The 22159-nt window shown below is 32.3% G+C and overlaps 1 protein-coding gene across 3 annotated transcripts in view; it reads left to right on the forward strand.

The window, feature by feature from the left end:
- The window catches only part of LOC129938456 (knirps-related protein), a 99381-nt gene extending 78029 nt beyond the window's left edge, over positions 1 to 21352 (forward strand). For all 3 annotated transcript variants that reach the window (XM_056046038.1, XM_056046040.1, XM_056046039.1), the window contains 2 exons: positions 1536 to 1613; positions 19540 to 21352. In XM_056046038.1, coding sequence (XP_055902013.1) covers positions 1536 to 1613; positions 19540 to 21138 — 1677 coding nt within the window. In that variant the 3' untranslated portion in view covers positions 21139 to 21352. The remainder of the gene's footprint in view (positions 1 to 1535; positions 1614 to 19539) is intronic.
- The last annotated feature ends 807 nt before the right edge of the window (positions 21353 to 22159 follow it).

Genomic DNA, 22159 nt, shown 5'->3' on the forward strand with positions numbered 1-22159 from the left:
GATGAGTAATTCAGTGTTACCATTATTGGAGTTTATTGTAACGCTTTAATTTGTTCGAACTTCTTCATTAGTTCAATATTTTTTCGTCAGTATATTGAACTTCTAAAGAAACTAGGAGGAGGATAGACCGAAACTAGACCGAGATTAGGTTGAATATTATTTGGCAGTATCGTCGAGTTAAAGACAGACAATGAGACTGAGTTAAGAATACGAAACTAAGACCATTACCGACGAAATATTGGAGAAAGTAGCTTAGGTGTTGTGTCAAGATAAACCCAATACTATAAGTGGTCTAACATGTTCGTGGATAATATTGGTGAACCCTAAATCGCAATTTTATTAAATAATAGAACTTCGTAATCTAACAGAATTCTTCAGATAAAATAAGCATCATTTCAGACATTTCTCTAAAATGTACGCTTTTTCAAAGCATTTGGTAACCATGGTTACAACTTGTAGCCTTGTTTTTCACCTTCGTATGTCAAAATCTCTGATCTCATGAGCATATGCATGTGCACACAGCTTTAATGTACATATCACCTTAAGACTGGTGCACATTTTCCGCAATCATAACACACGAATCTATGAATTAATAAATTTATGCAAACAAGTCCTCGGAGCAAAGTGAGCAAACAACACTCTCTTTTTTTCGCGCGACATGAAGATCTCGAATAAAGAGTCTTCTAACACAAAACAGCTTTAAGAAGAAGAACAACAACACCATCACCACCTCCTGTTGAATATATTAATCACGAATTCAGTCAGCAAATCGATCTAAATTTTGAAATGCTGCCTGAAGTTTTGCCCATATAGAAGGCTCTACCTAAAGAAGGTAAATAAGTTGGCCGATGCGATGGTTAGTAGTTGAACATTCAACATAGGTTTTATTTTCAATTTTTCCATTTCATTTCAACATGGTAATGTCAGGTGATGTTGTTTGCAAATTTATCAACCAAATGAAACATTTTAATAAATTTTCAACAAACAAATATAAAATAATCTTCAGACCAATTTCTCACGGGATGTCCTCGTTCGGGAGGCCGCGTTCTCTGCCATGACGATATATATTCCTCGTCTTTATGGTCTATGTTCAGGAGGAATGGAAGGAGGTGTTGTTGTTGTAAATTACAAGTCAGAGTAATATGTGAATAGACTGCTGAATCATTGGCCTTGTGGATCGATTGACCATAACCGATAAGGACACACAGAAATTATAAAATCATGTTTTTTTTATTTAGTTGGAGAGGAGAAGTGGAGATGGCTTCTACCTTCTTCTTAGAGCTTGTGGTGTGTTGTTTGTTGGAAGGATCTTATCTAAAAGTATTGGTACCTTTAATATATGTAGACTTTATAGTTTTGAAGTAAAATTTATTGAGCTGTCAGGACTTATTATTTTTGTATGTTTTTGAACTTGTTAATAATTACATTATTTATCAGATAGTTTTTGTTGGAAATATGATATGTTTTCTATTGAAATGAATAAAAAAATTATTTATGCATTTTTTGATTCTTTTTTTTTTATTTTCTTATCACAGATGAATCAAACGTGTAAAGTTTGTGGAGAACCTGCTGCTGGTTTCCATTTTGGCGCTTTCACTTGTGAAGGATGTAAGGTGAGAATATGAAATATATTTTATTTTTAATAACTATTAAAAAAAGACAGAGGTGTGATCTTAAGTTTCTATTCGTGACCTTGAAAACCAAACCATGATCTAAGCAATTTCGATAAAACAAAACATATTCTAACTATTGCTACGAATAGTTAGTGAGTAGTTTTCAGTTCTTTCGAACGATTTTTGGCATAATGACACTTGAGTGGCTTAAAGGAGTTTTTTTTATGACCATAATAACAATATTTTGATTTTGGTGGTAAAAGTTTTGAACATTTCGAAGAGTGAATTTTTAAGAATGGCTTTAAAGGTACTCTGTTATTTAAATATATTTAATTGAATTAAATTCTGTCTTTGACTATTTTGAAGAAGAAGCTATACTAAAGCTTCAGCTTTACCTAGACGTTAAAGAAGGAGTATGTCTGTCGGATGGGTTTTTGAACAAAATTTACTCGAAATTAATTTAGGATATCAATTAGGAAAAAAACAAATTAATACAATTTCATCCATTTTTGCAAGCGTTAAGGATGTAAAGTAATCATACTTTCGTAATACAGTTCTGAAACAACTACATAGAAACTTATCTGCGAATAAATATTAAACATTCTAAAAAGTTAAAGAAAATTGCCCTTTACTTGCGACATCACTATGTTAACTATCAAAAATCGAATTCGGAATTAATTAACTTCCCATAGGAAGTTATGGTAATGGGTCCGATTTGTCAAATTGAAAATTTTGTCATTTCTCGACGTTTAAAGGTCCCTAGAGTCGAAATAAAAGATTTTTAGAAATATGTCTGTGCGTGCGTGTGTTTGCGACGTTTTTTTCGTCGTACATAGCTCAAGAACCAGAAGAGATATCGATTTCAAATAAATTTTGTTATACAGATAATAAGGCAGAAAGATGCAGAAAAGGCTCTCAAGAAAATTTCGTGGGTGGTTTTTTTACCATAGCATAGCATTGAAAAAAAGGTGAAAAATTTGGTAAACCCTTAATATCTTACGAACCAAAAACGATAGAGACTTGAATTAAATTTTATATAATATATTGTAACGAGATATCAAATAAATATATTTTAAAAAAAAAATCCATTTAACGGTTTTTTTATAAATCGAAAAAACTAAAAAAAAATTGTCACCTCCAAAATTTTACGACTAAAATATGACTCCATCGCCAAAACAACTTTGTGCAACGAAGAATAATGTTTTTGACATCTGATAAAATATTGAGAAACATCGATTTAACAGTTTTTTTTATAAAAAATAAAAATCAAAAAAAACATTACTCAAAATTGGTAAAAATCGATTCAAATATCTTTTCAAAAACTTAAAATTTAGGCTTCAAACTTATGTTTTCTTATTAGAAATATTGTTTTCAACATTCTGAAAAATTTTGATAAATATCGAACAGGCAGTTATTTTTACAAAAAAATAAAAACCTAAAAAAGTTAATAAAAGTTGGTAAAAATTGATTTTCGACTCAAATATCTTTTCAAAACTTTGAGATATTGGCTTAAATTTACTATTATCTTACAAAAAATATTGTTGTCAACATTTAGTAAAATTATGAAAAAAAAACGAATTGACAGTTTTTTTACAAAAAAATTAAAACCGGATAAAAATTAACAAAAGTTGGTAAAAAATGATTTTCGACTCAAATATCTTTTCAAAAAGTTGGGATAATAGCTGTTTACTAAGTTTTATTTATAAGAAATATTCTTTTCAACATTAGGACAAATTTTGAGAAAAATCGAACTGACAGTTTTTTACAAAAAATAAAAACTTTAAAAAAATGTATAAGTTTGTAAAAATTTATTTTCGACTCAAATATCTCTTCAAAAATTGTTGATATTGGCTTTAAACTACTTTTATGTTTCAAAAAATATTGTTTTTAACATTCAATAAAATTTAAAAAAAAAAATAAATGTACAGTTTTTGTACAAAAAAATTAAAAACCTAAAAAAAATTTAACAAAACTTGGTAAAAATTGATTTTCGACTCTAATATCTTTTCAAAAATTTGAAATATTGGCTTTAAACTAATTTTATCTTATAAGAAATATTGTTTTCAACATTCGATAAAATTTTGAAAATAATCGAATTGACAGTTTTTTTACAAAAAATAAAACTCTAAAAAAAAACAATGCTAAAACTTGGTAAAAATTTACTTTCGACTCAAATAGCTTTTCAAAAATTAAAAATATTGGCTTCAAACTTATTTTATTTCACAGAAAATATTGTTTTTAATATTCAGTAAATTTTATATAAAAATCCAACAGTCCATTTTTTCTTAAAAATAAAATCTACAAAAAAAGAGGCTGGGATGTGACCTACACTGATAACTTCTCATCCCATCTGTCGATTTGTCTTGCTTAAAAGTTTGTCTATATGTACTAGTATCATATTTTACCAAATTTGCGAAATATTTTTTGTAGATTTCATTTTTCATGAAACGGATTGTTGGATTTTTATATAAAAACAATGTTTTCTGTGAAATAAAAAGAGTTCGAAGACAATTTTTTTAATTTTTGAAAAGTTATTTGAGTCGAAAGTAAATTTTAAACAAGTTTTAGCATTGTTTTTTTTAGAGTTTTATTTTTTGTAAAAAAACTGTCAATTCGATTTTTCTCAAAATTTGTACTAATGTTGAAAACAATATTTCTTATAAGTATAAATTAGTAAGAAGCTATTATCTCAAATTTTTGAAAAGATATTTGAGTCGAAAATCATTTTTTACCAACTTTTGTTAATTTGTTTTCGGTTTTTAATTTTTTATAAAAAAAAACTGTCAATTTCTCAAAATTTAATCAGATGTCAAAAACGTTATTCTTCGTTGCATTAAATTGTTTTGGAAATAAAATCATATTGTAGTGAAATTTTCCACCGTATAACCGACCCGACGGACTGACTATAATTCCGATTGTTTTTAAACAATATTGGATTTCCGAATCCAATATTGTCGAAGATCGAACGCGAATTAAAAAATGAAAAATGATTTAAAATTAAAAAAAACGAAATTGCACACCGCCGATGTGCCGCGAGAGTTATTATGACACTTTACGTCAGTCGATATGACAAACAGGTGGAAGAATTCACCACAGGTAGCAATAAAAGTATTGCCAGCCCAGTAGTTCAGTTTAAGGGGGGGTTTCGATGGGGCGAATATTTTATTAATCAAGGTGATTAATAAAATTGAAATGAAATTGATATCAAAATGATATCGAAATACGAAGAGGTGAATTTCTCCAAGTCGTATTGATTATAGTGGGCGCCAGGAAACTTTTTACTGGAAGTTTACCAAAAACCAGTAGCTGAAAAATTAGTCTTCAAACAAAGCATGAAATACAAGAAAGGTTTTGTTTTCCGGATGGGAAATTTAAGTTTTATTTATTTGCCTGGAAAACCTTGGCCGAAGCCGGGATTAAAAACCAGGATCTTTTATAATAAAAAAGGAAAAGATACAAATTGAAGGATGGATGTTGACAGAAGGTCAATTCTCAATAAATGTATTGCAAACAAGAGAAAGATTATTAATCTATAACCAAAATTGGAAAACAAAAAAAAGACAAACCAAAAAAATCACTTCAAGAAAATTTTCGAAAACGGTTAAACACTTCCCGTAGTACCGGGAACAAAAAAAAAACGGATTTTTGACGCAAAGGTCAAAAGGACGAAAAAAACAATATCTTTCAAAAAAAAAAAACAAAGAAAACACTATACTTAACTTTTCCACTTCCACCACAGCTATCGTAGTCCTTAATCAAGAAAACTTTTCTCGACAGTCCAACAAAATGTAGGTTTTTTTTTAAACAAAATCCTTCACACGGTTTTTCCTTCGTCTAATAACTTTGGGCGCAATCCAAAAAGTGGCCATCATCATGGCGAGCATGAGTCTTCCGGCTACCTGCCCTTAGGCAATCCTCTCGGATCTTTTGCGTGGTGATCGATCTGTCTCGGTCCCGCAACAGCCTCCATCCATAAGATTGGGGTGTGCGACCGAGAAGCCAGATATCTTTCATCGCACGCGATCTCTTTAAAAAGGTGATGCGATCACCCAGTAGCTCAATGAGTGAGTTCAGCTCTTCACTTTCCAACCCATTCCAGCCAAGACTTTCTGGAAAAATCATGTGGAATTCCTCGCATTACCGAGTATTTACACGCGCTAGTTTTTAGTTGAGGAAAGACTACTTATGTGGTGTTAAAGGAAGTCGATAGCCAATCTTAATAACAATAAAAGTTATTAAGATATTCTTGGAGTGATTTTTCTATCGTTATTAATTATGTACTTTATGGTGGGCCCTCGCCCATACTACGTTAAAGTTGGTGTGACTTTTCTACACACATTGTTGGGCATGGGTATCGTCTTCATGCCTTGACGATGTTGTTTATCCAATATGTGGGCCAACCGTCGCACAGTTCGTTGGTGTGGAATCCTTTCGCACACTTTGGTAGGACCTGTTAAATTTGCTTTCCCAAAATGCTAGAAGAGCAGGTCACTGGCTCATGGTCAAGGTTTCTACTAAACTCTTCCAGAATTTTGCGACCGCAGTAAGAACTCATTAAGGGTACTTAGCAACAAGGGAAGTGAAACTTGTTTGGTAAAATTTACCGCAACAATATTTAAGTCGTAAAATTTTGGAGGTGATACATTTTTTTCAGTTTTTTTGATTTATAAAAAAAACTATATTATATAAAATTTAATTTAAGTTTCTAGCGTTTTTGGTTCGTAAGATATTAAGGGTTAACCAAAATTTTCACCTTTTTTCAAACTGATATGGTAAAAAAACCACCCACGCAATTTTCAAGAGAGAACTTTCTTCATCTTTCTGCCATATTATCTGTATAACAAAATTTATTTGAAATGGATATCTTTTCTGGTTCTTGAGCTATGGAGAACGAAAAAAACGTCGCGAACGTACGGACGTACGAACTTAGGTACCTACACACGCCCGCACAGACATCTTTTTAAAAATCTTTCATTTCTACTTTAGGGACCTTGAAACGTTGAGAAATGTCAACATTTTCAATTTGACAAAATGGACCCAACACAATAACTTCCTATGGGAAGTCAATAAATAGGAAATGTAGTAAAAAACGGTCGAAAACCCCCTTTTTTGTGTTTGTAAACCTAAATAACAAAACATCACACAACAAAAAACTAATTTAAATTTAAACCTACCTATAAAACGTCAACTTACTTAATAAGCAAAAATAAAACATAATTAGTCGGAACTGTTTGTTGCTTCTTCGCTTTCTGACAACTAATATCTTAGAAGTCAAACCACAATGGAAATTATGGCACATTTACTTCATGCTATTTCTTTGCTAATAAACCTTTTACTAAGGTATCACATCTTCCAACTCGTCAACAGCTTAGCAGTTATGTGCCAAATTTGCTATTCATTTCTTGGTCCCTTTTTAAGAAAATTAAGCTGTGTTAGCAGATAAATTGATTTGACAGCCTTAAAATGGGATGTCAAAAGTTAAACGCCAAACATCTATTTCTTTCAAAAATCAATTTAAGAGGTCAAATCGATTCATCAAGAAGGCTAATCTCTCAATTATGGCCTCAGAACAATCAAATTTCTATTAAATGTGAACGAAATAATTCTCAATTGCTTATAGTTGGCCCTCATAAAACAACAAATGTGTGCCTTGTGTTCTAAATTTTGTTTTGTTTACAAAAAGCAATACAACAAACTAAAGAACAACATCAAAGGTACCCCCCCTGAGCGCTAATGATGTTGTTCAACATTAACAATTGCAAGTAATTTGTCAAAAACGCTTAATGCATTAACCATTACACAATTCTATTTCAATTATATCCTCCATCATCTCTTTCTCTCTCTCTCTGGCTGTATCTTTCGCCCCATCTATTCTAAAATGCCCATTACGGTTCACCGCCTGCGATTTAACCTCTCTTAAAGAATATTACCGCCCACCGCAACACACCGCCGCCGTGCCGGATCGTCCTACCGCCGCATTAGCAGCAACAGCAATAACAGCAATAAGCTTACCGCACCACTAATCATCAGTTTTCTTGCCCAAATGCACGTTCTAATAGCTCTTTTGCTCAAAGGTACACAATATACGTGTCTTTATATCTACGAATATAGAAGCTCAGGACCGACAAAAGAATCGGCCTAGTTTTGAGCGGCCAAATTGCATAATAATTCTTACAAAAGCCATTACTAATGTTGTTGTTAGGTCTTGATGTTTTGGCTTTTGTTTATTCATCGTTCTGCGTATACTCGGCTTCGAGTCGTATAGTTGCTTATTTTCAGTTTAAGACCCAGACCGGCCCTCAAACCGTGCCTCAGTGCGCTGGCTGTCGCGTTTCATTGTCCATAAATTTTTTTTTTTTTTATCCAAGAACGGCCTTCAACCCGATAGATTCTTAGATATGTTTCGCTTAAATGTTGTATCATCACTGCACGTTTCTTTTTTTTTTTAATTTTTTATTGTTTACTGTGCTGCTTCTTCATTTTGTGTTGTTTTATTTCAAACCGCCTTCACTCTGAGGCTGAGCAAAGACCCCGTACTTGAGGGGGCTACTGCTTCTGTGTGTAGCATCTTCAAATAAAAAAACAAACGGTACGATCATGGTAACAGTAGAGGCGGGAGGCTGATGCCTGTTCGCACAGTAGCCCATAATCATTTTTCAAACGTCTTCGCCCAGCAGACCAATTTGTCCGTGGCTTTTGGTGGTACGTTTTGCGTTCTACGGATTCCCATTTATATACCTTGCAGCAGCCATGCCGCATGATACGCTGAGGTTATACTTGTTGCAAATTGACCTCAAAAGTTATTTAAGGAGAAATAAGGTAAACGAATAAGACAAAAAACAACAACAATAACAGAAGATTTAACAATCTTCTTTGGATATCAACAACAACAACATAGGAAAGAAATTGTGTAATTCCATCGCAAGTTCGCCAAAAAGCACGAAGTTAATGACTTCTATAACTAAACGTGCAGAGAGCTCCGTATATCGGCTTAGTTAAAAAAATTAAAGAAGATTTATTTGGCCATCTAGCGGCCACCGAAGCACCGATCGACCAACCATTGCGATCAGCATCGACCAAGCATATTTGGTGATCCATGGATTCATGGCTTATGGCTTAGATGAATGAATTTTTCTGTTCATACTCGAATTATTATGTTAATTACTTTGGTTTGACGGCGGCTGTGGCGGCGGCGGCGGACTATTTTGTATTCATCTTTGAAACTTTGGTCATGAATGAGATCAGTGTAGAAAAGTTGATGCGAAGATGATAGGAAGTTAAAAGTATTATTGTTTTTTTTTTTGTTGGGAAAGTGAGGTGGACTTAGGTCAATAATTTTAAGCCTTTTCAGACTCATTAAAACGCAGTTAGATGTGTCCGAAAAAATCTTGAAATATAATCATGCTCAATTTGACCTTAGCATTGAAGAGATTGGGAGTAAATTTTTGGCAATTGCATCGGGGAAGGCTAGTTCAGATTAATTCCTTCCTACTTCCTAGTAATTTCAGATACCGTCTATGATAACTAATGTTTCAGTACTTGAAGGATGGATATTAAAATTTAAGCAAGATTCAAATAAAAAAGATATTGGTAAACCTAACAAATAGATATTCATAGCTGTATTATTATATTCATTGATATTTTATACTCTGAAAACCTATGACCTACACTGATAAATTTTGATTGATGACCTTTAGAATAATAACTTTGTTCTCATAAGCCAAATTGTCATTTTGCCAATACAACGATAATGCAGTTGAATTTTATTTCGTATAAATAACTTTTATTAGAACTATTTCAAAATTTTGTCAAATCCTAACATCAACATTTTGTATAAGAAAAACTTAATTTGAAGTCAAAATCTTTATTGGTAAAATAAAAAAAAAACCATCAATTGCAAATTTCTAAAAACCTTACTACATTTCAGGAACTAATTCTATGAAGGAGACATTTATTGTGGAAGTAATACTATTTTTTTTTTTTCGTAAAATGTTAAATATCATAATATTAATTAAATCAAAACTGGACAATTCTTTTTCGAAAAAAGATTCGTTAGTAGAGGAACACCGCAAGAAGGTGTTCTATTCCCTCTCTTCTGGAACCTGTTGGTAAATGAAATTCCAACTGGCCTGGATTCGGAAGCTTTCATTGTGATTGATTTTACGGATTATGTTGCTACAGCGGTTTCAGAAGAGCATCTTAACAACCTCAAAGAACTCTTCAAAACCACCTTAAATTAACTAATTCTCTGTGCTGATCAATGTGAACTGTTTGTCAACCCACACAAAATTGATTAAGTCCTATTTTTGAGGAAGTTCAAAATTCAATATGTTGACCCTCCCTATATTAAAAGTATCCAATGATAATGTAATATACAGGAAAGAGCTACTGTAGCTACCTTCTCTTGCAAAAAAGCTATAGGTAATAAATGAGGATTACACCCCCAAAGTTCGAATTGGTTATACACATCGGTAATCAGACCGTTTTCAATGTATGTTGGAAAGCTATAAACCGCAACAAACTAAATAAAGTCCAGCGTTCAGTGTCACTGGTTACTGGATACCACGCAAATAAATAGCTGCAAGCTCTGTTATTTGCCTCAAAGCTTCATTGCAGTAACAATAACAACAACATTGGCCACTCCCAAAATCTTAAGTTTTTAAAGTCAACTCCAAAGTACACAGACTACACCATCCCCCAACTGCAATTTGATAGAAAGTTCCAAATTTATATACCTTTCAGATCTTTCTGGGAACATAGGGCATTACTGGAAGACGAGTCAAGGGGTTGGTGGGTGTGTGCTATGAACGACTGAAATAAAGTCTATCATTCCGCCTTCCCAAAAATTTTAGCGTGTTTCAGGGAGAACTTTGTACAGTAAAAGAAAGCTTGTTCTGGCTTAAAAAACGTAGTATCAACATGTGATATTCGTATTTCCTCAGTCAAGCCGCTATCCAACCTCTAAAATATTTCTCTATAAACTTTATAAAGTCAAGATCATCTATCATGGAGATGGCAGGACTGTTGAATATTCACCTTCGCTCGGTGCCGGCCCATAGAGAAATTCCAGGAAATTTTAAGGCAGATGAACTCGCCCGCAATAGTACCGTAGAACCCATTTTACTACGCTTGTCTAATGATGAAGCAGACTTCAGTTGGAATAATATCAATTCGTAACATCTGTCCTACACTAAATCTTAAGCGTTCAAGCTTGCTATCATTAAGCAGATAGGTCGCATACAAGCTCAATTATCATTGTCATAACCGGGTTCTGTCTAATAAGAAAGCGCTCAATTGATTCGGCGTCTTCTCAAATGACTTTTGTAGAAGCTGTATGGATGAGGACGAGGAGCATACAGTTCTTCACCTTCTCTGTACATGTCCTGCTCTAGCTAAAAAACGCAAGACTTAACTATAGGAGAATTCTTCTATGATAATCTAAACAATCTCAATCATATTACATAATCAGTCTTTCACGTTAAGGGACTCAAACTGGTTTCACTGAGCTTAGATTCCTTAAGATTCATGTAGTTCACAAACAAACACAAACTGTCGTAAGTGTATCCTACTCTACTTGGGTTAAATCCCTGCTGTTCCATCTAAATTTTGTTTTGCTGTTGGAACTGCCTCTTACGAGGAATTGACAAATCTTCCAAGCGTAGTTGTTGTCAAAAATAGTGATTTCTGATATTAGCCCTTCGGATTTGGCAAACAACTGTAGGTAACATCCAATCCTGACATAACTCGCACACAGGAATGGCTGAAAGTTGTAAGTCACTAGGTTATAGACGCCAGCAAAATTTATTTTTATTTTTGCCAACGATATGGTGTTGAATTAAAATTCACGGTTGTTATATGTCATCTGACAAAAGTTTTCATCACTGATTAAACCTAATAATTGATTTCCCTGAAAATTTAAGCTGTCAGGCATGTAATGGGAGCGTTATTTAGCTTCAAGTTGTTTATTTAAAATAATTAAGACATAATCATTAGTTTAAGAGAACACAAATAAACAAAATCTATTATTAAAATATTATTCAAATTAAAAATATTAATTTTAATTGGAAATAAGAATCAAAACAATAACAATTTAAATTATTTTTTAATCGTTTAAGGTTTTTTTTAAACACATTTTTAATCAAATAATTTATGTCTGGGTTATCGTGAGATGAGATTAAAAAATTTTAATAACTTAATTTTAAAATTCATATAAAGTGGTTTTGAATAAATAATAATAAATATATTATAATTATATTGAACCGTTTAGATTAGAAACAAAACAAAAAACTATACAGTAGCATAATTGTTATGAATATTCAGTCAAAAATATTGCCCCGCTATACCCTTTAGCAAAACTAATAGATGAACAAATTAGTGGTTGGTTTGATGATACATATAAAATAAACAATAAATATGAATTTAAAATGGTTTTTCCAAATATGCATCCTGTTTAGTTGTTCACAAAATATTTCAAGTTTATTTTTAATCAACAAAATTAATTTGATCAAAACAAAACATCTAACATTGGTTTTGTGACTGATATAGAGGTTATAGTTCACCCGGATGCCATTTTTTGTATTTTTTAATTGAATAACATTTTCAAATAAGGATTAAAATAACTAAAGTATATTTTATTTTTAATATCTTACTAATTTATAGCAAGCAGTTTTTTGTTTTAAAACTTTAGCTAACAAAGTTCTCTCACAAATAATAAAAAAACGTTGATCTTGGAATCTGTTATAAAATTTTGAATTTAAATGTCCATTAATATTTATTGAATTAAAATCAATATTAATATTGTTGTGAATATGTCAAATATATTAAATGATACCTAAGTATTGGCTTTTCTCTTTTTTAATTTTACATTTATTCAAAAAAAACTTTGGTCCTTCGAGCCGGATTTCCCATATTAGGGACAGAAATTACACTAATGCTGGGTGGCGAATGTGTAGACATTCGGGTCAGGGTTGGGTGGCCATGAGAAGATAAACCAGTTTTACTTCCAGAATATAATAAGATATATTTTGAGACTGACACATTCATACTTTGACATAATTACGAGCCTTGCCCTAACTTTGGTTCATTTACAAGCTAGAATTTTAAAAATTCGTAAACTAAAACTCCATGTTATAGATTATATCGCTTAAAAATCCATTGTTTAATTTATCCCCATTGATAAGAATTATTTACTACTATTATTTTATGTGATCATGTTAATAAATTGATTAAATATCATTCAATTTGTCGAACATATCTTTCCACTCTAATCAAAAAATTATACCCATAGCAATTCATTCATTCCACAAATCCATATAACTTTTTGTGTACTACCAAAAAGGCAAGAAGTCTCGCAGAATTCCCATCAGTCTTTACCTTACCTGCATAGAGGAGAGGTACACTCATATAGTATCTAATACTTATTTAAACAAACATTTAGTAAAATTTTAACTTACAACCTACTTAAGAAAAATATTCGCAATAAATTCCAATCGAATCCCGATACGATAACAATCTTCACAAATCACATAGCAATGCCGCTTAAGCTGGATGCTTCGAATACGAAACAATGAAAAATAGATTCAGCCTCAGCTACGGCTTCAAAAAAAAAAAAAAAACAAAAACATAAAGGTGAAAAAGTGTTTTTGGGGGCGTAAAAAAGTCTTTGGCGCAGAATACCTATAAAAGCTCTGATGCATTTCCGACCCAGTAATCTTGATGCCCAATTAACCTTAGAAGTTTTAACTACCTTTAGCTTGCTGCTATACAACTCGTGGTATTGTTAAACTGTTGAGAGAAGTAGTGTAATACCTTGAATTGTTTTTCTGTTTGTTACTTTTGTGAAGCCTTTGCCATCATCCATAGAAATTCATTCAGCATGAACAATTTATTTGGCTTATCAGAAACAAAGTAAAGATCAACTTAGAACATCTGTGCTGCGTTTTGAAAATACAAGAGTGCAACAAGTCAAGTTCTTGATGATGTTTCCCAATTGATTGATGTATCTTGAGTTTTTTTTTCTGAATGTGATGCAAGATTAATCAAGATTCAATTAATAAAAAGGTTTCGCATTCTTTTTCTCGATTAGAATCAAAATGAATTGAAATAAAATACCACGATATAGTTAATATCGGTAACCACATTCAGTTTGTACGAGTTACTTCAGTTTGATCTTGGTGTTCGAAACCATTGTTATTTTGTTCGTTCTACGCTTCAATGAAAAGTTTTCCAAAAGTATTAGAAAATAAGACTATTTTGCATTTTCATACTTGGCATCTAAAAGCATCGAAAACCCAAAGAAATAGGTACAAAATAATCTATACCTTAGAGAAGAAGCTTCTTTCTTATTAAAATATGTAAGGGAACAGTAAAAACTATATTTCTTTTCATCATGGAAACCAATCATTGAACATTTTTTGACAGGTCATTGAAAGCTTCCAGCATTCGACAAAAACGATCTTATTGAATGAAGCATTTTCGGATTTGAGGAAAGAATTGATCATTAAAAATATAAGCGGCTGGTTGGAATACAAAGAAAATGGAAAGCTTTCAGTGGAATGATTTTGTAAAACATAAACTTAGAAATCAGCTGTTCATTGAAAAATGTTCGTCATTGAATTGTTAAATATGAATCAAAAAAAAAATGGCTTTATTTTTTAAACCAAACATTACTAAACTAACTTTCGTAATCACTTTTATATTTCGAATCAAATATTTTAGGGACAAGCTGTAAAGAGCTATCATTGGCTTTCATCGTTGAACATTTTGATTCGAGATTTAAGAACTTTAAAGAGAGATCAGTTGAAGATTTTGTCTGCTGAAAACAAAACATTATTTTATTCAGAATTCATCTTTTAGTTTAATTTTTTAACGTTTAAATAGTTTTAAAGGGGCATTACATAATCATTCCACTAAAATTATTTTTTTTTTTTGGTTTGTATTCATATCTGTCAGTTTAACTGTCAATAGTCAAATGTAAGCTCAAGTTCTTCATTCCAATCAGGAAATTCTTAATTCCAATAAAGAAATGTTATTTCAATGATAGACCGTGAACAAACTTGCAATGATTGGTGTCTATTACTAGTCTTTTAATCAGGCTCAATAGCTCATATCAACTCAGAAAGACTCACAACTCTTAACAATTCTTGTGTGATGGAAGTAATGTCTTTGATGATATTATATTTGCGAAATCAATTTCCATGGACACGAATAATTGATCTTAACGGAGTTCTCGCTAGAGGCTGGTTAGGTTAGGTTGAGTGGCTGTTTATAATGGGCTAGGGCACACTTCGGCCAGTTTAATTGCTCATTGTGATAACAAATGCATCTTAAGGCGTTCTTCTAAGCTAAATGATACCAGTTTGAGTCCCTTACGAAACGTGAAATACTGATTTTGTTGATCGGTTAAGATCGTTATCGTTATCGGTGGGATCGCAGGGCATGTACAGATTAGGTAAAAAATTGTTTAATTTTCCCAGCCTTGCTCATCCATACAGCTTATTAAAAATTCATTTGAAAATTCGCCTATCCGCGATTAGACAGTGCCCCCTTACAATACCGATTATCGGGCTTATTATTATTACACCTGTTTTTGCCTTCTTCGTAGCGTCTCGCATTAGCAATAGTTTACATTGGTATATGGCAGCATTAGATAACCGCGGTAGAATGGTTTGCATTGTACAATTTCTGGCGAGTGCCTGTAGTGTCTCTATGGCTCAGCACCCAACAAAGGTGTATGTTAAACTTTAACGCCATCTCCATTCGAAATGATCGGCAGTTATGGAATGTTATACAGTGTGTAGAGATAGAGTTCAGAAATTGGAAATCTGGCTTTGTATATCACGTTTTCCTTCAGCCAGGACAAGACTGCTTTTATCACAAAAATTTGCACTTGAAATACACTACAATAATTGTGAATGCGGAATGAGAGTCTAAATTTCAGTTAATTAAGTGTACACACCTCACCCAGCCCATTAATTTGTTTTGGATTCATCTATGTAAAAGTGAAAGCACTCGTGTTGCAGGAATCTTTAGGCTTCCAGAAGGATGTCGAAGCTTATAGAAATCTGGAAGTTTCTGATTTTTAACTTCAGATAGGAAGTTATTGTAATGGGTCCGATTTGTCAAATTGAAAATGTTGACATTTCTCGACGTTTTAAGGTCCCTAGAGTCGAAATAAAATATTTTTACAAAGATTTCTGTGCGTGCGTGTGTACGTTCGCAACTTCAAATAAAAATTGTTATACTGATAATATAATAAAATTTCGTGGGTGGTTTTTTTTACCGTAGCAGTTTGAAAAAAAGGTGAAAATTTTGGCTAACCCTAAATATCTTACGAAAGAAAAACGCTAGAGACTTGAATTAAATTTTATATAATATATTGTAACGTGATATGAAAGAAGTTTATTTTTTGAAAACAATCCATATAACGGTTTTTTTTTTTATAAGTCAAAAAAACTGAAAAAACAAAATTTTTCACCTCCAAAATTTAACGACTAAAATATGATTTCATCTCCAAAACAATTTTGTGCAACGAAGAATAATGTTTTTGACATCTGGTGAAATTTTGAGAAAAATCAAATTGATATTTTTTTTTATAAAAATTAAAAATCTAAAAAAAAATTACTCAAAGTTGGTAAAAATTGAATATCGATTCAAATATCTTTTCAAAAACTTGAAATTTAGACTTCAAACTTATTTTATCTTATAAGAAATATTGTTTTCAACGGGTCTACCACGATATCTAGAAATTAATTATCTAGAAAGTAAAATTCTCGAATATGAAAATCTCGAAAACAAAAATCTAGAATGGAAAAAATCTCGAAAACAAAAATTTAGAAAATAAAATCTCGAAATGCCAAAATCTAGAAAAAAAAAATCTCGAATGCAAAAATCCAGAATGTATGTTTGAATTTTTCGCGCGAATTTTAAACAATGCCTCAAAAATTTAAACATACATTCTGGATAACTAACTTCTCCTTAACCAACTTAAAGTTGACAAGTAAAGTTATCAATCATACAATTGCACATTGCTACACATGCACCTTTCTTATTATTTGCAAAAATTTTGTTTCTTCCTCCGAAAATAAAATATTGGGTAAACTGATGTATTTGTGTTTTATTGACTTTTAACTTTTCAAAATACAAAAAAAAAATCTCGAATTTATTTTTTTTTTCGAGATTTTTTTCTAGATAGAGTCTTTCGAGATTTTTGTTAATTCTGGATTTTTGTGGATTCGAGATTTTAGCGTTCTAGATATTTTTTTTTTATTTTCGAGATTTTCGGCATTCGAGATTTTTGGCATTCTAGATTTCGTCATGATCCCGTTTTCAACATTAAGACAAATTTTCAAAAATCGAATTGACAGTTTTTTTACAAAAATTAAAAAAACCTACAAAAAAATGTATAAAAGTTGGTATAAATTGATTTTCGACTCATATATCTTTTTAAAACTTTGAGATATTGGCTTTAATTTAATCTTATCTTTCAAATAATATTGTTGTAAACATTCAGTAAGACTTTGAAAAAAATCGAATTGACAGTTTTGGTACAAAAAATTAAAAACCTAAAAAAAATTTAACAAAAGTTAGTAAAAATTTACTTTCGACTCAAATAGTTTTTCAACAATTAAAAATATTGGCTTCAAACTTATTTTATTTCACATAAAATATTGTTTTCAATATTCAGTAATTTTTCATAAAAAAAAAAATAGTACGCGAATTTGGTAAAAATTGATACGAGTAGGTACATATAGACAAACTTTTAACCAAGACAAATCGACAGACGGGATGGGAAGTTATCAGTGTGGGTCGCATTCCAGCCTCTTTTTTTCGAATTGCAGTTGGGGGATGGTGTAGTTTGTGTGTTTTGAAATTGATTCTAAATACTTCAGAATTACGTTTTGGCCAATGTTGTTGGTAACCCACTGCAAAATACGAATAGCAGAGCTTGCAGCTATTTGTTTGCTAAATTTATCAAGAGGTGTTAAGTATAGTAGGTTGTCTAGTGCCATAAATAGAGTCTTGTCTAACTTAAGACCCAGGTACTTAGCCTCATCTGAGGAGTTAAATATAGTAAAGTTTTAAATATTGAATTTTGTATTTCTTTGATAAAAGGACTAAATCGGATTTGTGTGGATTGGCACACAGTCCACACCGATCAGCCCAAAGAATTAGATCGTGTAAGACATTTTGTAAGAGTTCTTTTAGGGTAATACGATGCTTTCCTAAAACCGCTATATAAACGTCATCGGAGTAGGCAATCAATCTGAAACCCTCCGTATCCGGAATAGTCAGGCTATCATTAACCACCAGGTTCCAGAGGTTTCCTTCTGCTAACTCATATCATAGCGTCAGACTCACCCAGTTTTGAGTTAAAATAACTCACTGTTAACTTTTTAGAACAAATTGAATTTACAGCATTTCTTACAAACAAAATGAAAAACTTCAAGAAACATCTAAAAAATGATAAACAATTTTTTTCGACTCAAGTGTCTTGAGAACAATGACTGACTTGAAACTTTGTTTATCTTAATAAAATTGTTGTTATTAATATTTTGTTAGACTTCAAAAATATCGGCACCGGGTATGATTGGAAAGTTTCATTGTGGGTCGCTTCCCAGACTCTTTTTTCATAACGCATACAATTTTTGCCAAATATTATGAAAAATTCAATTTAGAAATCCATAGCCGTAAACGTAATTTTATGTACAAAAGTATAAAATTAAAAACAAAATGGGGAGACAAAAATTATTACTGCAAGATCATAAACAATTGATATCTGACGTAATTTTCGATTCGCAATCGATTCAAAATCGATTAACCCAGTGACCTTCAATTTAATTACAGAAGTCTATCCAGTTTTTAGATCACCTATTGCTAAGCATGGAAAAATTATCATAAATGAAATATCATGTTTTTTTCTCCAACTTTTACCTATCGATTTTTAAATAATGTTCCTCGCTTTTGCACTTCGACCATTAAACCACTAAATTAACAAATATCAAAATAAAAATGTGCTAAAAATCAAATCCATTAACTTAAATTATAATGATGTCATGTCAAATTTACAAAATTTATTTATAAAGCGAATAATAAACTAGTTAATAATTAAAAATCTAGACAACAAAAAATCGATCGAACAACAAAATAAAAAATGAAAAAACCAAAATCATTAAAGTCTCTTCTTTTTCGAAATAATTCTAATTAACATCGTTTCTCATGTTTTTGTTTTTTTTTGTTCTTCTATATTTTTTATAATTTATTTGCTGTCGAATACTCCCAATATACTTAAAAGTTATTATTCAAAATTATACCATATAAAGACCATTTATAAGTCAACATATATATAAACTATAGATTTAGATATACATAAATAACGAACTTGTAGAACTAATTTAAAAACAATGCAAATCTCAACTTAAAATGTCATCGTCAATCAAATCAAAAATGAGAAGAACAAAAGAACAACAACAATAGAACAAGATAAATAATGTTATAGCATTGAAAATAAAAGGTAAAACAAAAATAAAAATTATTAACAAAATTAAACACAAAAACGTGTTCGTAATTATCGGTGAACGAAATAAATGCCAAACCATGTTTCAATCAATCAAAATCACACAAATTATCATCCAAACAAAAACACAGCCATTCGAAAGCCTTCCTTAACAACTCTTAACCCATTTAAGTCTCATTTTATTGTACCTAAGGTAAGGTACCTTACCTACCTATAGACATCACATCAATTTTAATCGAGTTTTTACTTTCAATATAAAATGTATACGTATGTAAATTTTATAGGTTCCTAACCTATTCAAAACATTTAATTGCTAACGTCTATCACACCAATCCGTCGCACTTCACTCAATCTTTTTTCTTTCCATTGGTAAATCTAATTTTTTGATTTTTTTCTCTTTCTATTTCGCAGTCATTTTTCGGCCGCTCCTACAACAATTTGTCATCGATTTCCGAGTGTAAAAACAACGGTGAATGCATCATTAACAAGAAGAATCGGACAGCATGCAAGGCGTGCCGCCTGCGGAAATGTCTCATGGTTGGGATGTCAAAGAGCGGCTCACGCTATGGCCGTCGCTCGAATTGGTTCAAAATCCATTGCCTGCTGCAGGAGCAACAACAGCAGGCGGCCGCCGCTGCTGCCGCCCACCACAACAGTCACAACAACAATCAAAAGGGTGCTGCGACGGGCGCCCAACCATCTGCAGCCACATCGCTCGGCATGCTAGGTCATCCGGGTGCGTATCCACCTGGTCTCTATCCGCCACGTACAAAAGAGGAACTCATGATGCTGGGCATTACAGAGGATTATGGTAAGCATCTTGCTGCGGCTCAGTCACCTTCGGTCAGTTCACCCGACAGTCATAATTCAGACAGCTCGGTTGATGTTAATGTGCGGAGTAATACCTTGCTGCGGCTGGGAAAATCTCCTCTGGACATGCCACCGCACCTGAGTAAAGACTTGTTCCTGCAACTGCCGTTTCCAGGCCTCGGCTCAATGCCAGTAATGCCACCACCAGCCTTTCTCCCGCCGTCCCATCTTCTGTTTCCTGGATATCATCCCGCTCTCTATGCTCAGCACCATCAAGGACTGTTGAAGCCTTCACTCGAGCAGCAGCATCACCTCTTTAGCAACACTTCGCCACTCTCGACGAGTGGCAGCAGTAGCACGAACAATCGATATACTCCAACGAAAAGTGTGGAAAAGGACGCAATCAGCGATCGGAGCAGTCCTGGCAGCAATCCGCTCTTCCTCAACAACAACAGCATCAACAACAACAATCACATTGGCAACGGCAGCAAGGCAGCAGCCGAAGAGCTGACAAAGAGGTTCTACTTGGATGCCATGTTGAAATCCCAACGCCAGCAATCCTCCGCGACGCCGTGCAACACATCCACCACCAACTCCACCACGACTGTGACGCATGCAACCATCACGCCAAATTCGGACAGCGGTGTGGTGTCTGGCAACAAAAGCTCCACCACCGATGACGATGACATTGATGCCGAAATCGAGGAGAACTGTGATGAAGATGCGGACATTAATGATGCTGCAACTGACTGTAGTGAGAATCTAGTGGTTTCCATGACACCTCCAAGATCACCCATTCCAGGAGCCATCGACACCACCACCGGTACTGGCACAGGCTCCGGCACCACTACCAGCTCCGCCATCGATCAGGATAATCCCATTGATTTGAGTATGAAGACCGGAAGTAGTTCGATGAGCAGCAAGAGCAGTATTGACGGATCGATTGATGACAATCGACGGCTTTCTGGAGCCGATAGTGACGGCCGAAGTGCGATGGGAGATGGTGAGGGCGATGATGATGAGACAAGAACTACAATAACAACAACCATCAAAAAGAGTACACCATTTAGTAGCAATAGTAATAAGGCCAGTAATAATAATAGTGACGATGAAGGGACGTGTGAATTTGACCATCGTAGTATAAAACGAATAAAAATGCACATAACAACAACGCCGTTGGACTTGACGACAAGGGTTTGAGTTGTTTTGATTTAGTAAGCTGATAGATTCAGTCAAAACCGATAAAGTGATATCGAAATGTTTCGTCCAAAAGTCCTTAAGTTGACAATTATGAAAATGTTAGGCTCGATCGACGTTGTTTTGCTCTTTTAGAAAAAAAAAATACTCAAAAACGTTTCCTAAAATTTGAACGAAGCCTTGAAACAAGAAACATTTATCCTTGAACTTTGCAAATATCAGTGCATCAAAAAAAACAACAAACAAAAACAATGTTCCTAAATTCGTTTTAAAACACTATTAATGTCTATAAAGTATTGAAGTACTTTAAACCCTGAGCCGTTCAAGGCTAAATAATTTCCAAGAGGATACCTTATCTTAAAACTTGAGACTAAAGTTTATATTTGAAATTTTCTTCTGATTTGTTTGATTCCATCATATGACACTAAGTTGCATTGTTATTTGCAGCACAAAATCCAAGATGGCATTATTTTTCTTATATGTATAAATAAATAGTTATTAAATTAAATTTTATGAAATGAAACATGAAAATCCCAAAAAATATTGCCGTTTGATATTTTTTATTAATTTTTTCTTAATTTGTTGTTATTTATATAAAATAAATGTTGTATACATCATAAAATATTCTTAAAATATATTTTTATTTATTTATAAGAATATTTAAGTAGTAAATAAAAAAAATAAACAAACAAATAAAATAAATTAAAGTACTTAAAAGAAATTGTGATGTGAATGTTAAAATCTATAATAAATATAACAAAATAAATATTTTATATAAAACAAATAAAAAATAATTAATTTATTTATTTCATTATTATAAAAAAATCAAAATTAAACAAAAAAAGTAAATTGTTAAATATGTGTTTTTTATAAGTAGACTTAGTTTTTGAATTTAAAAAAAGAAAACAGTTAAATGAGCCAAGTATTTTACTATTTATATATATTTTACAGTTATTTCTACATTTTTTAATTGTAAATATATAATATTCTATATAAATACATAATTTGTATGTACTTTGTATCG

The sequence above is a fragment of the Eupeodes corollae genome, chromosome 1 (genome assembly GCF_945859685.1).
Source record: "Eupeodes corollae chromosome 1, idEupCoro1.1, whole genome shotgun sequence".
In the NCBI taxonomy this organism is placed as follows: domain Eukaryota; kingdom Metazoa; phylum Arthropoda; class Insecta; order Diptera; family Syrphidae; genus Eupeodes; species Eupeodes corollae.